At 48.3% G+C, this 18,846-nt stretch overlaps 1 protein-coding gene across 7 annotated transcripts in view; it reads left to right on the plus strand.

The window, feature by feature from the left end:
- Positions 1-8,152, plus strand: part of Traf3ip1 (TRAF3 interacting protein 1) — a 64,327-nt gene extending 56,175 nt beyond the window's left edge. For all 7 annotated transcript variants that reach the window (XM_047545183.1, XM_047545184.1, XM_047545186.1 and 4 more), the window contains 2 exons: positions 3,507-3,730; positions 6,003-8,152. In XM_047545183.1, coding sequence (XP_047401139.1) covers positions 3,507-3,730; positions 6,003-6,168 — 390 coding nt within the window. In that variant the 3' untranslated portion in view covers positions 6,169-8,152. The remainder of the gene's footprint in view (positions 1-3,506; positions 3,731-6,002) is intronic.
- The last annotated feature ends 10,694 nt before the right edge of the window (positions 8,153-18,846 follow it).

An 18,846-nucleotide genomic window follows, 5' to 3' on the forward strand; every position in this document is an offset into this window, starting at 1 on the left:
ATCCTACCACGCTCATCCATATGAAAGCTTAGAAGTTTCCAGAATTTTAACGTTCTGTAGCAATGCAATCCAGTGCCTTTAGGATAATAAAAAAAGTCTCACCACCTGTCATAATCCCAACCCACGTATATCTTGTTTTAAAATTCTTACATCTTAAAATAAAGATTATTAACTTCAATGTCCCTGAATTGTGCTTGGTTCTGTGACACAGAAATGTGAAGGCTTTGACAGGGTGACCAGTAGTTGGGGGAGCTTGCCCAGATCAGCTGTCTTTCTGTGTCGTAGGGTGTGGCTCTGCAAGACGGTCATGCAGGTCCCGAGGGCGGCCCTGAGGGCCTGCAGGTGTGCCGACAGTGTCCAAGGCATCGTCATGGCGAGCGGTCTTAATAGACTTTTTAGTTTGTCCGTGGAGTCCGGGAGTGCGCCTCCTCAGGAGGTGTGTGTCATGGTAGTGAAGGCCTTGATGCCAGCTGGCATTTTAACTGAAAGGTGCCTGTATGACTGGCCTCTGTTTTAAAGTGAGCATTTTGTTTTGAGGGTGCAACAGAGTCCTCCGCAGCTGGAAGGCGAAGAGGGCGGCGCCCTGTGGTAACACACAGCAAGACTGCAGAGTCCCTCGCAGCCAGGAGAGAGCCTGCCACCTCCCCCTGCCCTCAGCCCGGGCCCTGCCAGGCTGTTGAGAGTCTGTGGTCTGGTCCGTGCAGCTGCTCGCTCGCGTGAGCCTTCAAGGGTCCCGCTGACAGTTGTCTGCATTCCTTCCTCTTGTGGTCGTCCATGGTGTGAGTGCCCCACACTTCACTTGACCCCCTGTGGGGCCTGCGCTGAGTGGAGGGCCTGTAAGCGTCGTGTGCAGAAGGTCTCGCGGTGCTGGGAGACACCTGGAGGACGGCTGCTGGAGCGCTCGGCAGCTGCATCCCTCTGCTCTCCAGAGGGGGTGTGTTGTTTCACATTCCCAGCAGCACGTGTGAGTGTCCGGCTCTCCCGACCAGCATCTGGTGGTGTCCCTTCTTGACCTTAGCCATTGAGGAGGTGGTGTGGTCTCACTTGCCTGAACTTGCATTTGCTCAGCGGCTGGTGATTCTGAAGGTGCTCAGGGTGTTGGCGCTGTCTGCACGTGCTCTTCAGTGGAACACCTGGCATTGCCCATCTGCTAGCTGGTTTGTTTGCCTTCTTGCTGTTGAGTTTTGAGAGTTCTTTGCGTATTCCAGGTATCAGACACATCCTTTTAGGACTGTGATTTGCAATTATTTTGCAACATTTTTTTAGAGATAATATTTTAAATTGACAAAGTATTTTTTATCTATTTTCCCTAAACAGGTCATACTTATGGTATTGAATTTTAGGAACTTTCTGCCCTCTATCCCCAAGGCATTCTCTTAGGTTTTTTCTTAAAAGTTGGTTTAGTGTTTTAAGTGCATGATCTGTTTTGAGGTAAGTTTTGTTAAGGTTTGGGATGGGGTTGATTTGGTTTGTCTGGTGTTGCCTGTGGATGTCTGATTGCTTCTGCACCATGTGGAGAGAACCTACCTTTCTTCCATGCAATCACGTGGCACCTTTGTTAAAGATCTCTTGGGCATATTTGTGTGGATCTATCTACTTTTGGATTTTCTGTTCCATTGAATACATTCTATCCCTCTGTCAATTAGAGTAGCTATCTAAAAAGTCTTAAAAGTGAATATACTGATTCTCTATCTTCATTCTTTTTCAGAATGTTTTAGCTATTTTAGTTCTGTTGCCTTTTGTGTAAATTTTTGGGTGATCTTGTCTATTAAAAGTCTTTGGCTGAAGTTTTGATAGGATTTGCATTAACCTTGTGTCCATTTGGGAAGAATTGACGTTTTACTGTATTGACTCTTAGAATCCATGCACATGGTCTCTGCACTTATTCGAATCTCCTTTGGTTCCTTGTATCTGCATTGTTTAGTTTTAGGTATTCAAGTTCCATATGTGACTTGCTAGACTTACACCCAAACATTTCTCTTATTGAGCAACTGTAAATGGCATATTTTAAATTTCACTGGCCATGTGTTCATTGCCAGTAGAGAGAAAAGTCGTTGATGTTTGTGTGTTTATCTTGTATCTTGCAACCTTGCAGAACTTGCAGCTTAGTTCCACGAGTTCTACCTGTTGTTTTATTTAGCGTTTTCTGTGTGTCAGGAGTATGTTCAGGCTGGGTGCGGTAGCACACACCTGCAATCCCAGCAACTCGGGAGGCTAAGGCAGAAGGCTAGGGAGTTCAAAGCCAGCCTCAGCAAAAGCGAGGTGCTAAGCAACTCAGTGAGACCCTGTCTCAAAATCAAATACAAAATAGGGCTGGGGATGTGGTCAGTGGTCAAGGGCCCCTGAGTTCAATCCTTGGTACTCCCCCACCTCCGCAAAATAAAAAGAGTCTGCTGGGGCCTTCCTTGCACTCGCCACGCCTGTGGGTGGAGGGCTGGGTCCCGATCGGCAGATCCTTTGCTCACCTCATGTGCTGAGGGCATGAACTCTGAAAAGGTCAGGTAGCATTGGCTCACTGAGTACAAGTCAGTGATGAGGCTTCCCAGAGAAACAGCGTGCGTTTTCCAGGAGAGACTCCTGAGCCAAAGTGGTTATCAGTCTTACATCTTATCAATGTACCTCAGGCCAGAATGTTGCTCTACGGCAAAGCACTTGCCTCTCATTCACAAAGCCCTGGGTTTGATCCCTAGTTCCAAAAAAGACAATAAAAAGGACCCCCTCCCCCCCAATAAGAGAAAAAGAAACAACAATCCTTATCAACATGGATCAGTTGATATCTGTAATAAAAACTGTATGAGGAGAATCTAAACATTGCTTGTCAAAGTCTTAAGAAGCCCTGGCATTGATTGAATGAAGTTCTCCGCTCATCGCTGTGTACCCACCTTCTTTGCCTGCTGCTGTCCAAGCCCTGCCCTTGCCCAGCAGCACCCACCAGGGCCCCGGGACTGTGACTCAGAGCAGCCAGCCATCAGCCTGAATAAGACTGACCCTCTGCCTGCACGGTGCTGCTGACCATGCGCTCCCTGACCCTCCATCTTTGCTACTGTGTCACCTGTTTCTCTTTCTTCTTCCTCTTGGAGAGCTGGATTTTGGAGTCATTTGGGATGGTTCGTGGGGTATTGCAAAGTTGCATCTCCTCTCTGTCAGTCCTTTGGGGAAATCATCCTTGTCACTAAGCTCTTGCAACAGTACCTTCAGTAATGTTCTAGTCACTTAGGAACTAAAGTCAGTGGTGTAGAAATGTGTCCCTCACACAGATTGACAGGTGCAGACAGACCCGTGTTCCTTTGAGAAGGGAAGGTGTGGGTGCTCCCATGGAGCCTGATGCCTCACATCTACCCTGTCAGGCTCTGTTGCTCCCCATGTTCTAGGAGTGCCACCATGTCCCCAGCCAGTGTGGTCGCCACGCTGTGCCTTTCTGTCCAGCCCTGTGGTGTTGTGCCTAGCAGACCCTCCTTTCTATGACTTAGGATGCTTCTTTCTCTTCCTGGCTTCCCTACCTGTAGGAGAAATCCTTTGTCTTTGAGTCATCATGGAAGAAGGAGAAGGATATTGTTTCCAAGGAGATTGAGAAGCTCCGAGTGTCCATTCAGACCTTGTGTAAGAGTGCACTTCCTCTGGGGAAGATTATGGACTACATCCAGGAAGATGTGGACGCCATGCAGAATGAGCTGCAGCTGTGGCACATGGAGAACAAGCAGCATGCAGAGGCCTTGCAGAAGGAGCAGAGGTGGGGCGGGGTCTGCAGAAGAGCAGAGGAGAGGCGGGGCCTGCAGAAGGAGCAGAGGTGGGGCGGGGTCTGCAGAAGAGCAGAGGAGAGGCGGGGCCTGCAGAAGGAGCAGAGGTGGGGTGGGGTCTGCAGAAGAGCAGAGGAGAGGTGGGGCCTGCAGAAGGAGCAGAGGAGGGGCGGGGCCTGCAGAAGGAGCAGAGGTGGGGGGACCTGCAGAAGGAGCAGGGGTGGGGCAGGGCCTGCAGAAGAGCAGAGGTGGGGAGACCTGCAGAAGGAGCAGGGGTGGAGAAGAGCCTGCAGAAGGAGCAGAGGAGGGGAGGGGCCTGCAGAAGGAGCAGAGGTGGGGCGGGGTCTGTAGAAGAGCAGAGGAGAGGCGGGGCCTGCAGAAAAGCAGAGGAGGGGCTGGACCTGCAGAAGAGCAGAGGAGGGGTGGGACCTGCAGAAGGAACAGAGGTGGGAGGGACCTGCAGAAGGAGCAGAGGAGGGGAGGGGCCTGCAGAAGGAACAGAGGTGGGAAGCAGTATGGAAAAGGAGCAGAGGCCTGATGACAAAGGGGTAGAGTGGGCATTGATGAGGGACTGTAGTGTGCGCAGGCCCTGGAGAAATTTCCCCAAACCACTGCCTCTCAATTATCTTTTTAAACCCTCTACCCCAAGGGAAAACTGGTATTTCTTATTCATTCACCACAGCACACATTTCTTTTAACAATTAGAAAAGACAGGGAGTTCATGATCACACACGAGATAGATTCGCACGTTAAAAACTATAAGGAACTTGGCAGTTGGATCCCTTTTGCCTCATGTGTCTTATCAAAGTAGTGTAACTGCTTACAGTGTCAAAGTATTTTAATGCTTTACTCTAAAAGAAATGCTGAAGAGCCCATGTAAAGTAGTGACTTTAAAAGAAGTATAATAGCCAGGTGCACGCCTGTAATCCCAGCAGCTCTGGAGGCTGAGACAGGAGGATTGAGAGTTCAAAGCCAGCCTCAGCAAAAGTGAGGTGCTAAGCAACTCAGTGAGACCCTGTCTCTAAATAAAATGCAAAATAGGCTGGGGATGTGGCTCAGTGGTTGAGTGCCCCTGAGTTCAGTCCCCCTGAGGTTCAGTACCTGCCCACCCCCCAAAAAAGAAACCCATTTTAGGGAAGTGTTTGATGTCCTATGTTCATGTCCTTGCATGAACATCTTGGTACCTGTTCCAGCATGGCTGCTGGTCAGCACTTACATTTTGATTTAAGGGATTGAAAATACCAGTCTTGACAGTTCTTCCTTACAAAACCTGATTTTGCTTTATGGTGAAAAAAAAAACAAAAAACAAAAAAACAACGACTATCGCTCTTCTTTGTTGTATATTTTAGTTTGTAATTTATGTTTTAAAAACCTAAGGGGCTGGGTGTGTTGGTGCACACCTATAAACCCAGCAGCTCAGGAGGCTGAGGCAGGAGTGATGCAAGTTCAAAGCTAGGCCAAGCAACTTAGTGGAGACCCTGTCTCAAAAAAATAAAAAAATAAAAAATAAAACGCGCTGGGGATGTGGCTCATTGGTAAGGGGCCCTGGGTTCAATCCCGGGTACAGGGAGGGGAAAAAAAAAAAAAAAACAGGGGCTAAGGCTGTAGCTCAGTGGTAGCGCACTTGCCTTGGTCTGGATTCAATCCTCAGCACCACATAAAAATAAAATAAAGATATCCTGTCCATTTACAATTTAAAAATATTTTTAAAAAACCCAAAAAACCCCAACAACAGGCTATAAAGGGAAGGTTAGTTTTGACTTCAACTTTCCCAAGTATATTTTGGATCCCATACACCATTATTTAGCCCAGCAGCTGAGAGGTCTCCTGTCACTGTGTCAGGAAAGTTGCAAAGACTCCCACTGGTGCCAGGAGGCCCTGCTGGCCTGTGGCAAGACCTCCTGTCCTCTGGCAGAAGGGGCTGGTCTAGGTGGTGGTCCTTAATGTCCACGGGGACATTGCTGTGCACCTCTTGGCTGACCCTGGGACCCTGTCGTATATATAATTTGAGGATTTCAATCCCTCTTGAAAGATTGGCCTCCTAATAATCTCCTGTTTGCCTTCACTTTCGGTGTGCAGGGGTTGTGGGAATGAGAAATAGCTTTGCCCAGACTTGAGTGGCTCGCCTTCCTGTCATCAGTGTCTGAGATCTAGGTTTCGCCCTTCCTCTTTGGATGTGGTAGACTCGTGCCGTCTCTGGCGGTTTAATTATGAAGCAGATTTAAAACGAGGGGGGCCTGATGTGCACTGGTCGTGTTCCCTCAGTGTCACCGACTGTGCTGTGGAGCCCCTGAAGGTCGAGCTGGCCGAGCTGGAGCAGATGATTAAGGACCAGCAAGACAAGATCTGTGCCGTGAAGGCCAACATCCTAAAGAATGAAGAGAAAATCCAGAAGATGGTGTACAGTATCAACTTGACATCGCGAAGGTGAACGCGGAGAATTTCAGTGACGAAAAGTCACCTTTGGTGTGAAAATGGAAAGAAAGCTAGGAAATCCTTGCCCCCGAGTTGCAGCTGGCTGAGAAGGTGGACTGTGCGCAGCATCGTCTTCAGCCCGCGCATCTGAGCCCTGAAAGGCCAGCATGTTGAGGGTGGGCGGCCATGTGTCCCTCCTCCCGGCTGGACCCCTTGTTGGTTATAAATGCTCTTCAGAACACCTTTGTGAGAGGTTTTTTTGCAAACCTGATCTCTCTTTCTCTGTAGCTGTCTAGTCCTGTACCAGAATTCTCATGCAGGTAAGTGATGTCGGCACCCAGGAAATGTCCTTTATTTTCGTTTTTGAGTCAGGACTTACTGCATCGGCCCCAAATGAAGGGTCACCTTGAACTTTCTGATGGGCACTTTATACATAGACTGAGGTCTGAAAATCATCAAATTATATTTTAAATTTCCAGCTGAAAAGGGTGGATCAGAGCCTGTATCCTTAGGTACGTGTCGACGACTGGGTTATTTTTCTTCCTCTTCGTGATTGCATAGACTTCTTTATGAGGTGATTTTATTGGCCTTGTTAACTTCTGCTTGTGTTTCTGGCCCTTGAAGTTTACAAACGGACACGGGAGATTTCAGTGTGGCCGTTGAGGTCCTCGTCTGATGTGGATTGCCACAGGGACACTTTGCTTTCCTCACGCTTCACCCTGTGCTTGCCCTGTGGTCAGCACGAGCAGACCCCACCCCATAGGAAGAGGCCTTCTGTGGGAGGCAGTGGCGTCCTCCTTTTCCTGCGCATAGGCCTGTGCACCGTGTACCAGAAGCAGGGGCCTCGGGAGAAGCCACATCCAGGAGACTTAGAGGATATGCCAATACCAAACGTTTTTTGATGTTATCACTTTTTTTGGAAATTGTTTTTTAAACGAAAGTTACGAATTTTTTTAAACCTGGTTTGTGTTTTGTTGTCCACTTAATGCAATGTTGCGTGTGCTTCCCGAGTCTTCAGTTACTGCGCAGAGGGTCGTGTGTGGAGTTGTACTGGGCGGTCCTGAGGGCTGGCTCCTGGCCCTCCTCCCTCAGGTGTCTTGTTAGTGTGTGAACGGGTCTGCGTCCGCAAGAGCGTTGCCAAGGAGGTCAGCCCGGGCGGCACAGCTTGTTCCAGTTGTGGCACAAGCCCTCTGAGGTGGCCGTGTGGCTCCCGTGCTGTGTGCCAGGAGCAGCGTGTGGAGACCTACAGCCACCTCCTGTGGGCGTCCTGCAGCCCCTTTGACCTCGTTGACCTTGTTGGTGAAGAGTCCTCCATGAATTTACAGTCTCTTTCCTACTGATTGAGTGGCTCAGTCGTGACCCTGAGTGGTTCCTGTTCTGCTTCAGGTGAAGCCACAGGCCTCTCGTGACTTTGTACACACGAGGAGGATTTGTGTGTTGCAGAAATTGCATAATTGTATGTGAACAAACTTTTGTATGAAGTAGTCTATCAAATTGTATCATAAAGTTTATTTTTCTTTTATATGTGAATCATAAAAATGATCACCTATTTTTTCTATAAGTGTATGAATTGTACAATTCAGTTCACCCATGGAAAAAACCATCAGCATTTGAATTTTTAGTTTTCCAAGGTGTGTAGGAAAATATATCTTTTACTTCCTGTTGTAACACCCTTTTCTAAATTAACTGAAGTTTTATAAGACAGTGAAGTATTTACCAGAAATTTTAATATCACTCATAAAGTTTGTGAGGGTCTCTGCATGTGGCTGTTACTGTATCTTATGATCTACAAATTAAATCCTAATCTTATTTAACATTTTGAGGGACTGTACCAATGGAATTCTTAAGTATTTTCCTCTACTATGGCTTATAAGTGCTGGAGTTACTCTTTGGGAGTTTGATTTTACAAATTCAGTGATACAAATTTATGTTCAAAGGAGATGTGTAAATCTTTTTTTGGAAAAAATAGTTCAAGACTAAAATCTAAAATTTGAACTTTCCACTTTGATATTCACACTTGTTTTTCTTTAAAATAATCAACCTTGGCTGGAGTTGTGGCTCAGTGATAGAGCACTTGCCTACCATGTGTGAGGCTTTAGGTTCAATTCTCAGCACCGCATATAAATAAATAAAAATAAAGGTCCATCAACAACAACTGAAGAAAACAACTTTAAAAAAAACCAGTAACTGAGACCAGAGAAGACCTAAGACAGCCTCCAGGGTGCGAGTGCACCTGGAGACTGGGCTGTGAGGCTCCGGGCGGTGTTGTGACACACAAGGGAAAGGACAGCCAGAGCCTTTCTCTGACTCACGAACAAAGGGCAGAAGGCCCGCACAAAAATCTGCTTTAAAACGAAGCCACGGGCAAACAGGGTCATCTGTCGCCATGACAGAGCTGGATGTGGCTCCCAGTCTGGGAACTTCTGCCCAGGGGCACAGAGAGCTGGTCACCTCATCCAGGAGGCCTTCAGAGGAGACTGGAGTTGATACCGCCCTTTACTGGAGACGGGTTCTGCTTCCTCAGATGTTGAAGTTTGAACACTAGAAAAGCACGCCAAGGCAAGCAGATTAAGCAGGCTTTATTTAAAGGTGATAATACAGACTTCTCCCGGCAGGAAGAAGGGGGCCATGGCTGATGTTCTGAAGTCCCAAGAAGTGAGCGCACCTACATCTTTTATAGGTTAAGGTCTCTTTTGTCCTACAGTTCTTTTCCCCCCTTATCTCTCCTTCCTGCCTACGTGACTAGGCCTGGTTTTACAGGTGAGATGTAAAAAGTGAGAAGCGGATGGGGCAGGGGGCGGGCCAAGTGATTCAGCCAGGTAAGGGCCCAGGGGACATTGATTAGCAGCTCCCTGCCTGCAGTCCTTGACAAGGGCAGGTAGCTTTGGTAATCAATGGGCTCCGGAGATCCCTACCTTCCATTCTCCCAGGGGCAGTCTCCAGCTTCTGGAGGCAGATGCTCTCATGGCCTCCATTTCCTCGATTTGACCTGAACCCCTATTTCTACACTAACTGCCTGTCCCCAGTTCTGGCTTCAGTGTGACTGCCCTTGGGGTCCTCAGGGTTTAGTGTGGCAAAGCAGAACTCGGGAATGGCAGAGGAAGGCAAGCGGGTCCTCGGAGGGGAAGCATCGCTGCCCCAGGTGCCTGGGAGCTGCCCCTGGATCCGGCGAGGACACTCTGGCCCTGAGCTTGTTTTTCCAGGAGACACTTGGTCAGCATAGTTTATGCAAGCCTTATCCTGGCGGAAGTGAAGCCCTGGTCAGGATCCCTCCCGCTTGTCCTGTGCTGTCATTGCGGGGCTGGGGGGACTCTGTGTGTGTGTGTGTGTGTGTGTGTGTGTGTGTGTGTGTGTGTGTTACTGGGACATTTTGGTCAGCTTTTCGTCACTGTGTGACCAAGACCCACAGGAACAACTTGGAGGGTGTAAGCACCCAGAAACCACTCTGGACTCGGAACTCACGCCAGAGAGTTTATTAAGTGGACAGAGTGTCTCCCTGCAGGTGAGAGAGAGTGTGCGCACGAGAGAGAGCGTGCAAGCCAGCAGGAGAGGGAGAACGGTGGGGGAGCTGTTCTGAGGTAGTGGAATTCCATGGGCTAACGCCAGTGGACCAGTGGTTGGCGAGGAGGATTGTGGGCTGACGATCTGGACCAGTTCTGGCTGGGAAGATCGGGAGCTAACGACTTGGGTTGTAAGGTGGTGTGGGGGAGCGGAATAATGGCGGTGGCAAACGAGCAGGCCTGACGCCAACAGAGGGAAAGTCTCAGGTTCCGGCCACAGCCAGCCCACTCCACAGCTCTGGCCCCAGTGAGGCAGAAGAGCACGGTGAGGAAGGGTGTGTGGAGGGTAGTCGCTTGGTTCCTGGCAGCCAAGAAGCAGAGCTCTGCTCAAAGGCACCCCCAACCCTGCAGCCTCACCCTGCCTGAATGCGGCCACCACCCAGTCCATCCCTGTCAGGATGGGTCCAGTGATTAGGTCGCAGCCTTCATAACCTGACCATTTCCCCTGGACAGGTGAGCCATAACCTGGGGGTTGGACCCAGGACCTAGCACGTGTGAGGCAAGCACCATACCAAATAAGTCCATATTTTTTTCTTTATTCAGCAGGAGAAAATAAATTTTAAATGGCTTTTCAACCATGAAACTTATTTTTAAGACTATTTACAGCTGCATTTCAAATTTATCAGTTTCTTAGACCAAGCGAATTGGTTTTTCTGGTAAGAAAAGGGTTCAGACAGTGAGTGCGGCAGCCTGCAGGGCCAGCTCTGCTGCGGGTTCCGAGGGCCCAAGCCTGGCGCTGGCCTAGTGGATGGAGTTCCCCTTCCGCTCTCAGCAAAACCCCCCAGTGCCCGCCAGTGCCCGCCAGTACCCACCCGTACCTGCCAGTGCCCGCCAGTGCCCGCCAGTGCCGTGACATGAATCACAGCCCACCTCAGTCTGTCTTTCAGAAACTCGGTCAGCGCCACTGCTGCCGCACCCAGTGCAGGTCTTGCTGCTCGCCTGGCCTGCTGTGGGTTCGCGGTGGACTGCTGCTGTCCCCGTGGCATTGGGGCAGGTCTAGGGTGGGCACGGTCATGGCGGAGTGGTGATGGATTGCCTCCCTCCCCACTGATTTGGGCGAGGCTGGTGTGGCCCTCGGGCAGTGGCTAGTGGTGAAGGGACGGGCTCTGAGCACAGGGTGCCCTGGGTGTCACTGTGGGTACTGTGGCCACAGTGGCTCTGCCGGCTCCCTTGCTTTCCCCGGAGGTCACTGGGCCTGATATGGCAGTGTGCAGGAGCCCTAGGCCTCGGGCACTGGGCAGGGTGTCCTGTGCTTTGGGACAGGGTGCAGAATGGGCCCTGGCTTCCTCCTTAGCTACTGACTGGCGTTTCGAGCTGGTGTTGTCCTGAGAGGAGTTTTCAGGTGGGCCTGTCCCTTGGCAGAGGGCCGTGAATCTAGGGCTTCCTTCCGATTCCCCTCCCCAGCCAACCCCTACCCTGGAAGAGTGGTGTGGAAGGAGCACAGGATTTGGAGTTGGGGACCAGTTTGTCATGTGACTTCCTTCCTCTGTCACTGAGCCTCCGTTGTCCATTGGTGGTCCCTAGAGAACATTCAGGCTGGCTGCACAGAGGGCTGAAGCCCATGGGGTGGGTGGGCCCTCTGTGGGGTGGGGTGAGGGGGAGTGGGAAGTTTGTGGTCCCAGCCAGGCATGTGAACTGCAGAGCTGACGGGGTAATCGTTCCAGGAAAGATGTTTTCCTGAAGGACGTGAAATCCTGGGTCTTGAGCAGTGAGAAACCAGCTAAGCTGTTGCAGGTGCTCCTGGGGAAAGCAATGGCCTGCCACCTGAGGGGGCAGACAGGGCCAGGTGAGCACAGAGAGGGCCCCCTGGGGGAGGGAGGTGCAGCACTTGCCAGGCGAGTAGGAGACCCTTGGGAGACCTGGGTGAGTGGTACAGGACACCCCAACAGGAGGCCGAACTCCTGAGGGGTCTGTAGTCCCTGTGTCCAGTTCTGGTGTGGGCACTCTGGTGGGCACTAGTGAGGATGAAGCTACCCAGAACCCCCTAGGTCCCCCTGCCCTCCTGCAGCCTAGCCCAAGACAAAACAGGAGAAGTCCACTGCTGGGACCCTACAGCCAAGGTCCTGGGGTGTCCCCAGAGCCCTGGGGGCCTTTGCTGACATCCCTGCAGGACTAGGGAGAAGACTGGGTGGGGTTGTGCTGGGGCCTCTGGGGCCATGGGGTTTGTAGATGGACATCCTTTCTCACCATCTTAATCTGAAAATTGAACCCAGTTATTAAAACAGCAACAACAACCAAATGAGATTATTAAAATCTAAGCCAATTTTATAGTTTGCCTAGAAAAAATTGAAAAAAAAAGATTAATTTGTCCCCTGCATATAAAGATAGACCATAAAGCTATACTCGCTGAAGCAGACGGGCACTGCACGGGTATAGGTGACCCAGGGAACAGGACAGGAGCCCAACCAGACGATGAGTTGGAGATCTTAGCTTCTGATAAATGTGGCAGTGTCCCGAGGCAGAAGGATTTCATATTGTCCCAGTAAGTGGTGTCTGGACACATGGTCATCAGCCTGGCACGCAGGCCATCGCCTTCTCGCCTCACGTCACAGGACAGGCTTCAGAGCTGAGCGCTTCCGGAAGCCTGGGAGCGCCGGAAGTGCCTGGGGCGCTCCTTCCATGTGTTTCCGTTTATCATGTTTCTGGGCACATTTGCCACCGTCTGCTTCACGCGAGGTGGCTGGGGCAGACGTGTGGCCCTGCGCAGAGAGCCTGGTGAGCACCGTACACGTCTGGGGCCAGGAGGAACTTCCTGAGGACAAAGAGATGATGTTGGTCTGTCCACGAGAAAATTGACTCCTGACTCCATTAAAAAGTCCACATTTGCAAATAGCCAAGCAAAAGTAAAAACAAAAAAATTTGCAACATGTCTAACAAAGAGTTAATGTTCATAGTAGACTTTTTAATTAGTAAAAACAACAGCCCAGTTAAACAGTGGAAGGAGGACATAAATGACAGTCAAATGATGGAGAAGGATGGGAGCCAATCAGCATTCAGCCTCTGAGAGCCTGGGGACCCCAACAGGAAGAGGAGTCTCCCGGGCTCCAGTTCAGCCATACAAAGTCCCTCGGCCTATTTGACTTTGGGCAGTTATCTGAATTTTTAAATTACCTAGATTTTTTTGCTTCACCAGCACTCTGGGCTGATCCACATGTCCCCACATCTGTGGCTTGCTGTCAGGGTCCGTGGTGACCAGTTACAGATGATGAGAGGAGCGCTCAGCAGGCATGGGCTCTCTTGGGGGTGTAGACTGGTCACCTCTGGAAATTGGGCTCAGAGCACAGTGGCACACACTCTTCAAAGATCGTCAGTGGTAACCCGCTCGCCTAGCATGTGTGAGGCCCTGGGTTTGATCCTCAGCACCACATGAAAATACACCTACAACTTAAAAATATATATATTTAAAAAAAAATGGTTAAAGCAGTTGAGACTTTGTGGCGGGTTGAGGATGTGGTGGTGTAAGCTGTTCAGTACTTTTGGGGGGTATTTTGAATGCTTCTCAAGATTCAAAACAGGACTCTTGGGGCTGGCATTGTGGCTCAGTGGTAGAGCACTTGCCTAGCATGTGTGAGGCACTGGGTTCCATCTTCAGCACCGCATATAAATAAGTGAATTAAAATAAAGGTCTGTCAACATCTTAAAAAAATTAAAAACAAAACAAAACAAAACAGGACTATTTTGCTAACAGAAGAACAAGTGACCGTCTCACTGGAAGTGGGCTGAACCCATTCTCATGGACCCAGGCCATGGGTGAGACACAGAACCAGGCTCACTCTGGGGAATGTGGTGTGGATGCCCAGGTAGATGGTGAGCACCCAGTTGAAACTGGTTTGAAAATCAGGATTGGATCCTCGATTCCCCGATGTTGAAGATTAAACACCTGAGAAATGCCGAGGCAAGAAAATAAGTTGTATTTAAGGGCTAGAACTGAGAGAGAGAGGCAGGGAGACTTAGAGAAAGAGAGATTCCTCCAGAGAGAAGGGAGCCCAGAGCTGGTGCCTGCGGGAGTGGGGGTGCCTTGTCCCTTTGTAGATTTCAGGTTTCCTTCTCATGCCCCTTCCTCCCATACTGCCTATTTGGTGCCCAAAAGGCAGGAAGAGAGCCACAGGGCGTGATTGCTTGTGTTGGAAGGTGATGGCTGGTGTGGTCCCCCTGATGGGTAGGTCACGTGGCCTAGAGTTTCAAAGAGAAGTCCCCTTGTTCCCTGGGGTTGAGCTGACCTCAGAGGGCAAGAGCCAAATATTGGGTATTTTCTTTCTTAACCCTTTTACTTCCTGATCTTTAATCTCCACATTTTGGTCTTAAACATCCAGCAAGCCAGTTTTACCAGTCTTAAAGTAGGAGTACTAGGTTTTAACTTTAATGTTATAACTTTACAGTTATTTACCCCTTATATTTACTTGGGGTCAGTGTTAGTACTGGAAGTTAGCCTTACATCTTGTCTGTCCATAGATGATGGCCTATTATCTCAAATTAATGCAGGTTGTTATATTTAAAGTTGTACTTTTGTAAGTCATTAACAGATAATAGTTATAAAGTTTACAAGTAAAATATAAAATGAAATTACTAGTAAAGATGCATTGAGTTTGTATAATAGCTATGAACCAAGAAACATAATTTTTATAATCCCAGACCTTTAAAGTTTAGCTTGAAGAACACCAGCTTGGTAAAATACTTTTCTAAATTTATGTTTTGAAGAGTTACATACTTGGAAGATACGAGTACATCTAGCATAAAAAGAAGCCAGTAACAGTAGCACAATTACATTGATGTTCTTAAGTTTAGCTTTAAAAAAATTCAGAATCTGTAATGTAGTATAATACTCTAAAATAACAGTCATTTAACCTGAGTTGTACAAACCCTAATTCCTTTAAGACTAGTTGCTCTAAATAGAGAAAAACTTGACACAAGAAATTATCTTGATAAATAAAAGCAGATTGATGTTTTTAGAAATATTTATTACTTTAACACAGAGGATTAAACTAGTTTATATTCGTATATTAGTATTTGACCTTAGAGAAAAACCTTAAATAACTTTAACTGATTGTGCTAATTATATACAAACATTTTAGTTACACAACATTTTGATATTTACCTCCCACAAACCTGCAACTTCCTTAGACAGTCTACAACTTTTTTGCTTTACCACACAAAGACTTTGTCATCTAGAAACGTTTTTTCCTTCTACTTTCCATTCTAAAATATGTTTCCATACCTAGAACCTTCTTATATCTCTTTTCTAGCTGTCGAGCCCTTTTTATTTTTTATTTTTTATTTTTATTTATTTATTTTTTTGTGGTGCTCAGGATTTGAACCCAAGGCCTTGTGCTTGTGAGGCAAACACTCTACCAACTGAGCTATATCCCCAGCCCCTGTTGACCCCTTTTTAAATTAACATTCTGAAACAATTCTTACGAAATTTCTGAATTTAGACAAATTACTCCACTCTAATAAGATGAAATACTTTGTTTTCATAGTACTTTAATTGAAACCCAACTGAAACCTTTGGACTCTTTGTATATAAAATTACACCTGATAGAATCTTAACTCTTAGTCACCTTGTTTTTAGTGAAAACACAGAAACAAAGCAACCATAAACCTTTTTATTTTATTTCCCAATTTATGAAAACATTTAATGTTTAAATATATTACCTTATGAAATTTAAGAAGTCAAGAGTATTTGATTTTATATTTAGCAGTTGATGTTTTAGCACTTTAACTTTGTGAATTAATCAGATGTCTCCTCTAATACATTTATGATTATTAATCCCATTTATTTAATCTAATTTACTCAATTTACCTGTAAAAAAACAAGATATCAGACAAGTGTAGTTAACAGTATTAGCCATCTCTTCCCTGTTAAAGAAAAATCCTAGAAACAATGGATATTGCATTATAGACTTTTTATAGGAACCAACACTCTTGTTTATTTTCTGACCACCTAGAAAAACTTATGAGTTAGTAATTTTAAAGACATCTTTACTCTCATCTGTTTACCTAATTTAAATTGAACCGTTTTTTTTAAAGTCATGTGAACCCAAAGGTATTTGGATCCATTTCTCATTTAAACTTTGATTTATGAGTGCTCACTTATCTATATGCCAATTTTGATACCATGTACATGATATATGGACACAAGCACATGTGTAGACAACAATACAATACACAGGAAACAAAGATCTTGTAGCTTTTTGTAGATAGATCTCCACAGGTAGGAGACAACACCACAGAGGTTTACTAAAGCCTCTATTAGAGTTAACCTGTTAGAAATTAAAATAGAGCCTATCAGACTTTTACAGTATGACTTAAACTTAGGGTAGGCCTGTATAGCTGGAAATCCTCGGCGTAAAGTCTAACCAAAGTTTCAGGTGGCCGCTTGTCCTTGATGGCTGTCAAATTTATTCCCAACATCACCGTGTCTGTCCTTAGGGTTTTGTAAAAGGAGATTTTCCAATGTATTTGAGAGCCAACCCTTGAAAAATTGGCCTCTGAACAAAGAGTGTAAAACCCTCTATAGTTAGATAAAATAAGACTTATCAGAAAACTACATTAATTTAGGCACACAGGATCAAATGTGAATTCACCATAAACCATCAACTGAAAAATAGAGAAGTTTGAAAAACAGGAGTTCTTAAAAAAAAAAAAAAAAAAAAAAGACACAGCTGTAATTACCCTAGTAAAGGAGCATGCAGAATCCCTTCATCAGATCAGAGTGCACTTTTGGGTCAGATTAGAGTCAGTCCAGATAGTTAAAGCATTCGAGAGTCCTGAGGTCCTCAGGTAGATTCTCAAGTAAAGAAGACTTGTATTGATGAGATCAGTCCATTCTTCTCCTTGTGCTGTAGTGTTCAGGGAGGAACTTGTTAAGAATGTAGGTGGTAGAGCGCAAGAGCAGATAGGACAGCCATTTAGGTCCCACAGTGGCTTCATTTAAAAGTGACACCTTTTTCCCCCCTTTGGTCTCAGACCAGTTTGGATGATATCCTCTGCATTTCAGGTGCAAGCCTTGGAGAGAGAGAGATCTGGCAGAAGCTCAGAAGTAGGGGAAGCGACTATTCTGGGCTTGAGAGGAAAAACCTCATACTTACTGCATTTAGCCATTGTTTCTTTTGTAAAATCAGTCTCTTTAGGAGTGGTGCTATAGTTTGTTTCCTCTGGAGACCCTTTTCATTCCCCAGTTGGTAATCAGGCCAGGTTTGGTTGCTGGAAATTATAAGACATCTCCTTTTCCAACTGTGACTGGGTTATTTCCCAGGGTTGGCAGCAGACTACGAGGCACTTTTTGAGCATGTGTGGGTCACACTTACCCGTTTTCCAGCACGCCAGCTAGTGGTGGACCTGGCATAACTGTGGAGAAGGAAGCTCCCATCTGAGTGCGTTTCCTTGGGGACATCTCCCCAGTTGATCTTCTGACGGTCAGCAAAACCCTTCTCACCACGTGGTCCTGCCAGATCTATTGCTGTGCAGTCAACAGAATGCAGGAGCCTTTGCTTGCCACATGCCAAAGACCCTGCAGAGTTCAGACTTAGCGGCAAGACTCGTCCTCTCTTGCCACTATAAACTGCCAGAGTGATCACCCGGGGGAGAGAACGACCTCAGGCGGGGTATACGCTCTGCTCTGTGGCCTGGAGGCCTCTCCGGAGGGTGAGGAGGAGTGGTTGGTAGACACCTAACACCCTTTCCTCTGAGGAGTTTGTGGAAGGGATGAATTGAAAAGCCTCCCCAAAATAGCCAGAGAAACTCGTGGAACCCAGAAATAACAGTGGGGAAAATCCCTGCAGGCTTCCAGTGGCTTAATGTGTGGGCAGCGGGAACCTAGGCACTTCCTTGGGAATCGTCCTCCATGGCTGGAGTCTGGCTGGCGATGGGAGGGAGTGCTCGGGAGGAGCGAGCGCAGGGAAGGGCAGCACGGCTCATCAGGAGGCGCATGTCCCGGGGCTTCCACTCAGCACCACTTAACGACCATCCCCACAGGGTACCCTAAGGGCTGTCTGAAAGCTTTAAGAGTCACCAGGGAGTGGCCCAGCCAGAATCTCGCAGTTGTTCCAACCCTTCGTTCCTCGCTCCGAGCCTGGGCAGGACAGTGAGATGGCTTTGGCAGAACCCAACATGCCTGAGCTGCAGGCCGGAGCCTAGGCGCCCTCTAGGCCGTGAATCCTGTCTCCCGAGTCTTGTAGAGTGGCGGCTCGCGCTAGCTGCATTTAACTAGCCGATGTGTGCCCATCATGTCCTCCAGAAAGGAAGAAAGAGACTGAAAGGCGCCTCAGGAAGATGTGGGGTGTGGAGGACTTGCCTTGGTGCTGATCCTGGCCGAGCCCCCAGCTGAAGCCAGCCTTGAAAATCAGTTGAAGTTATGGAATAGAGAGAGAGAGAGAGAGACAGACAGACAGACAGACTCACTCCGGTAGAGAGGATGGAGCCAGAGCGGGTGCCCCAAGGAGTGGGGTGTCTTGCCCCTTTAAGATTTTAGGTTTCCTTTCTTCTCAGGCCCCCTCCTCCCGAAGGCAGGAAGAGAGCCGCAGGGGGTGATTGCTTCTGGGGAAGGTGTGACCCTTCCCCTCCCTGCGGGGCTGTTGGCACCCAGGCCAGGGAAGTGCTGAGGCCCCCTTCCCTTCCCTTTCTTGAATAACCCGCTACCTGTCTGTCCTTTGCCCATTCACCACTCGCTAAGCACGCAAGCAGACGGGGCTCCGCCACTCCGCCCAGCTCCCCTACCAGCTCCACTGCTGGCTCCTCACCCGGGAGGCCCTGTGTTCCAGGCCTCAGCAGGTGTGCCTGCAGGAGCCCCAGGCTGCCCGCTGAAGGACTGAAGGATGGGGAGCCTGGAGGCCCGTCCGCCCTCACCTCGCCCTCCTCCCAGCCCAGGGCGAACATGGCCTTTCTCTCCAGAATAGAAACCATCCCCCTGGGGTTTGCCTTGCGCACCTTGCTCAGACCCCGGGAGAGTGGCCCTGCCACTGTGCCTGCTCCTTTTCCAGAAAGCCTGGTGGGCGGTTTCCACAGTTAGCATTCAGACCCCCTGTGACCACATGCTGGTTGGTGTTCAGGGCCTGTCTGGCCCCTGGGACGGGGCCGGCGTGCGCTCTGTTGGGGAAGCTCTTGGCTGACTTGGGAGCTACAGGGGAAGAGAGGAG

Source organism: Sciurus carolinensis, chromosome 3, assembly GCF_902686445.1.
Source record: "Sciurus carolinensis chromosome 3, mSciCar1.2, whole genome shotgun sequence".
Classification (NCBI taxonomy): domain Eukaryota; kingdom Metazoa; phylum Chordata; class Mammalia; order Rodentia; family Sciuridae; genus Sciurus; species Sciurus carolinensis.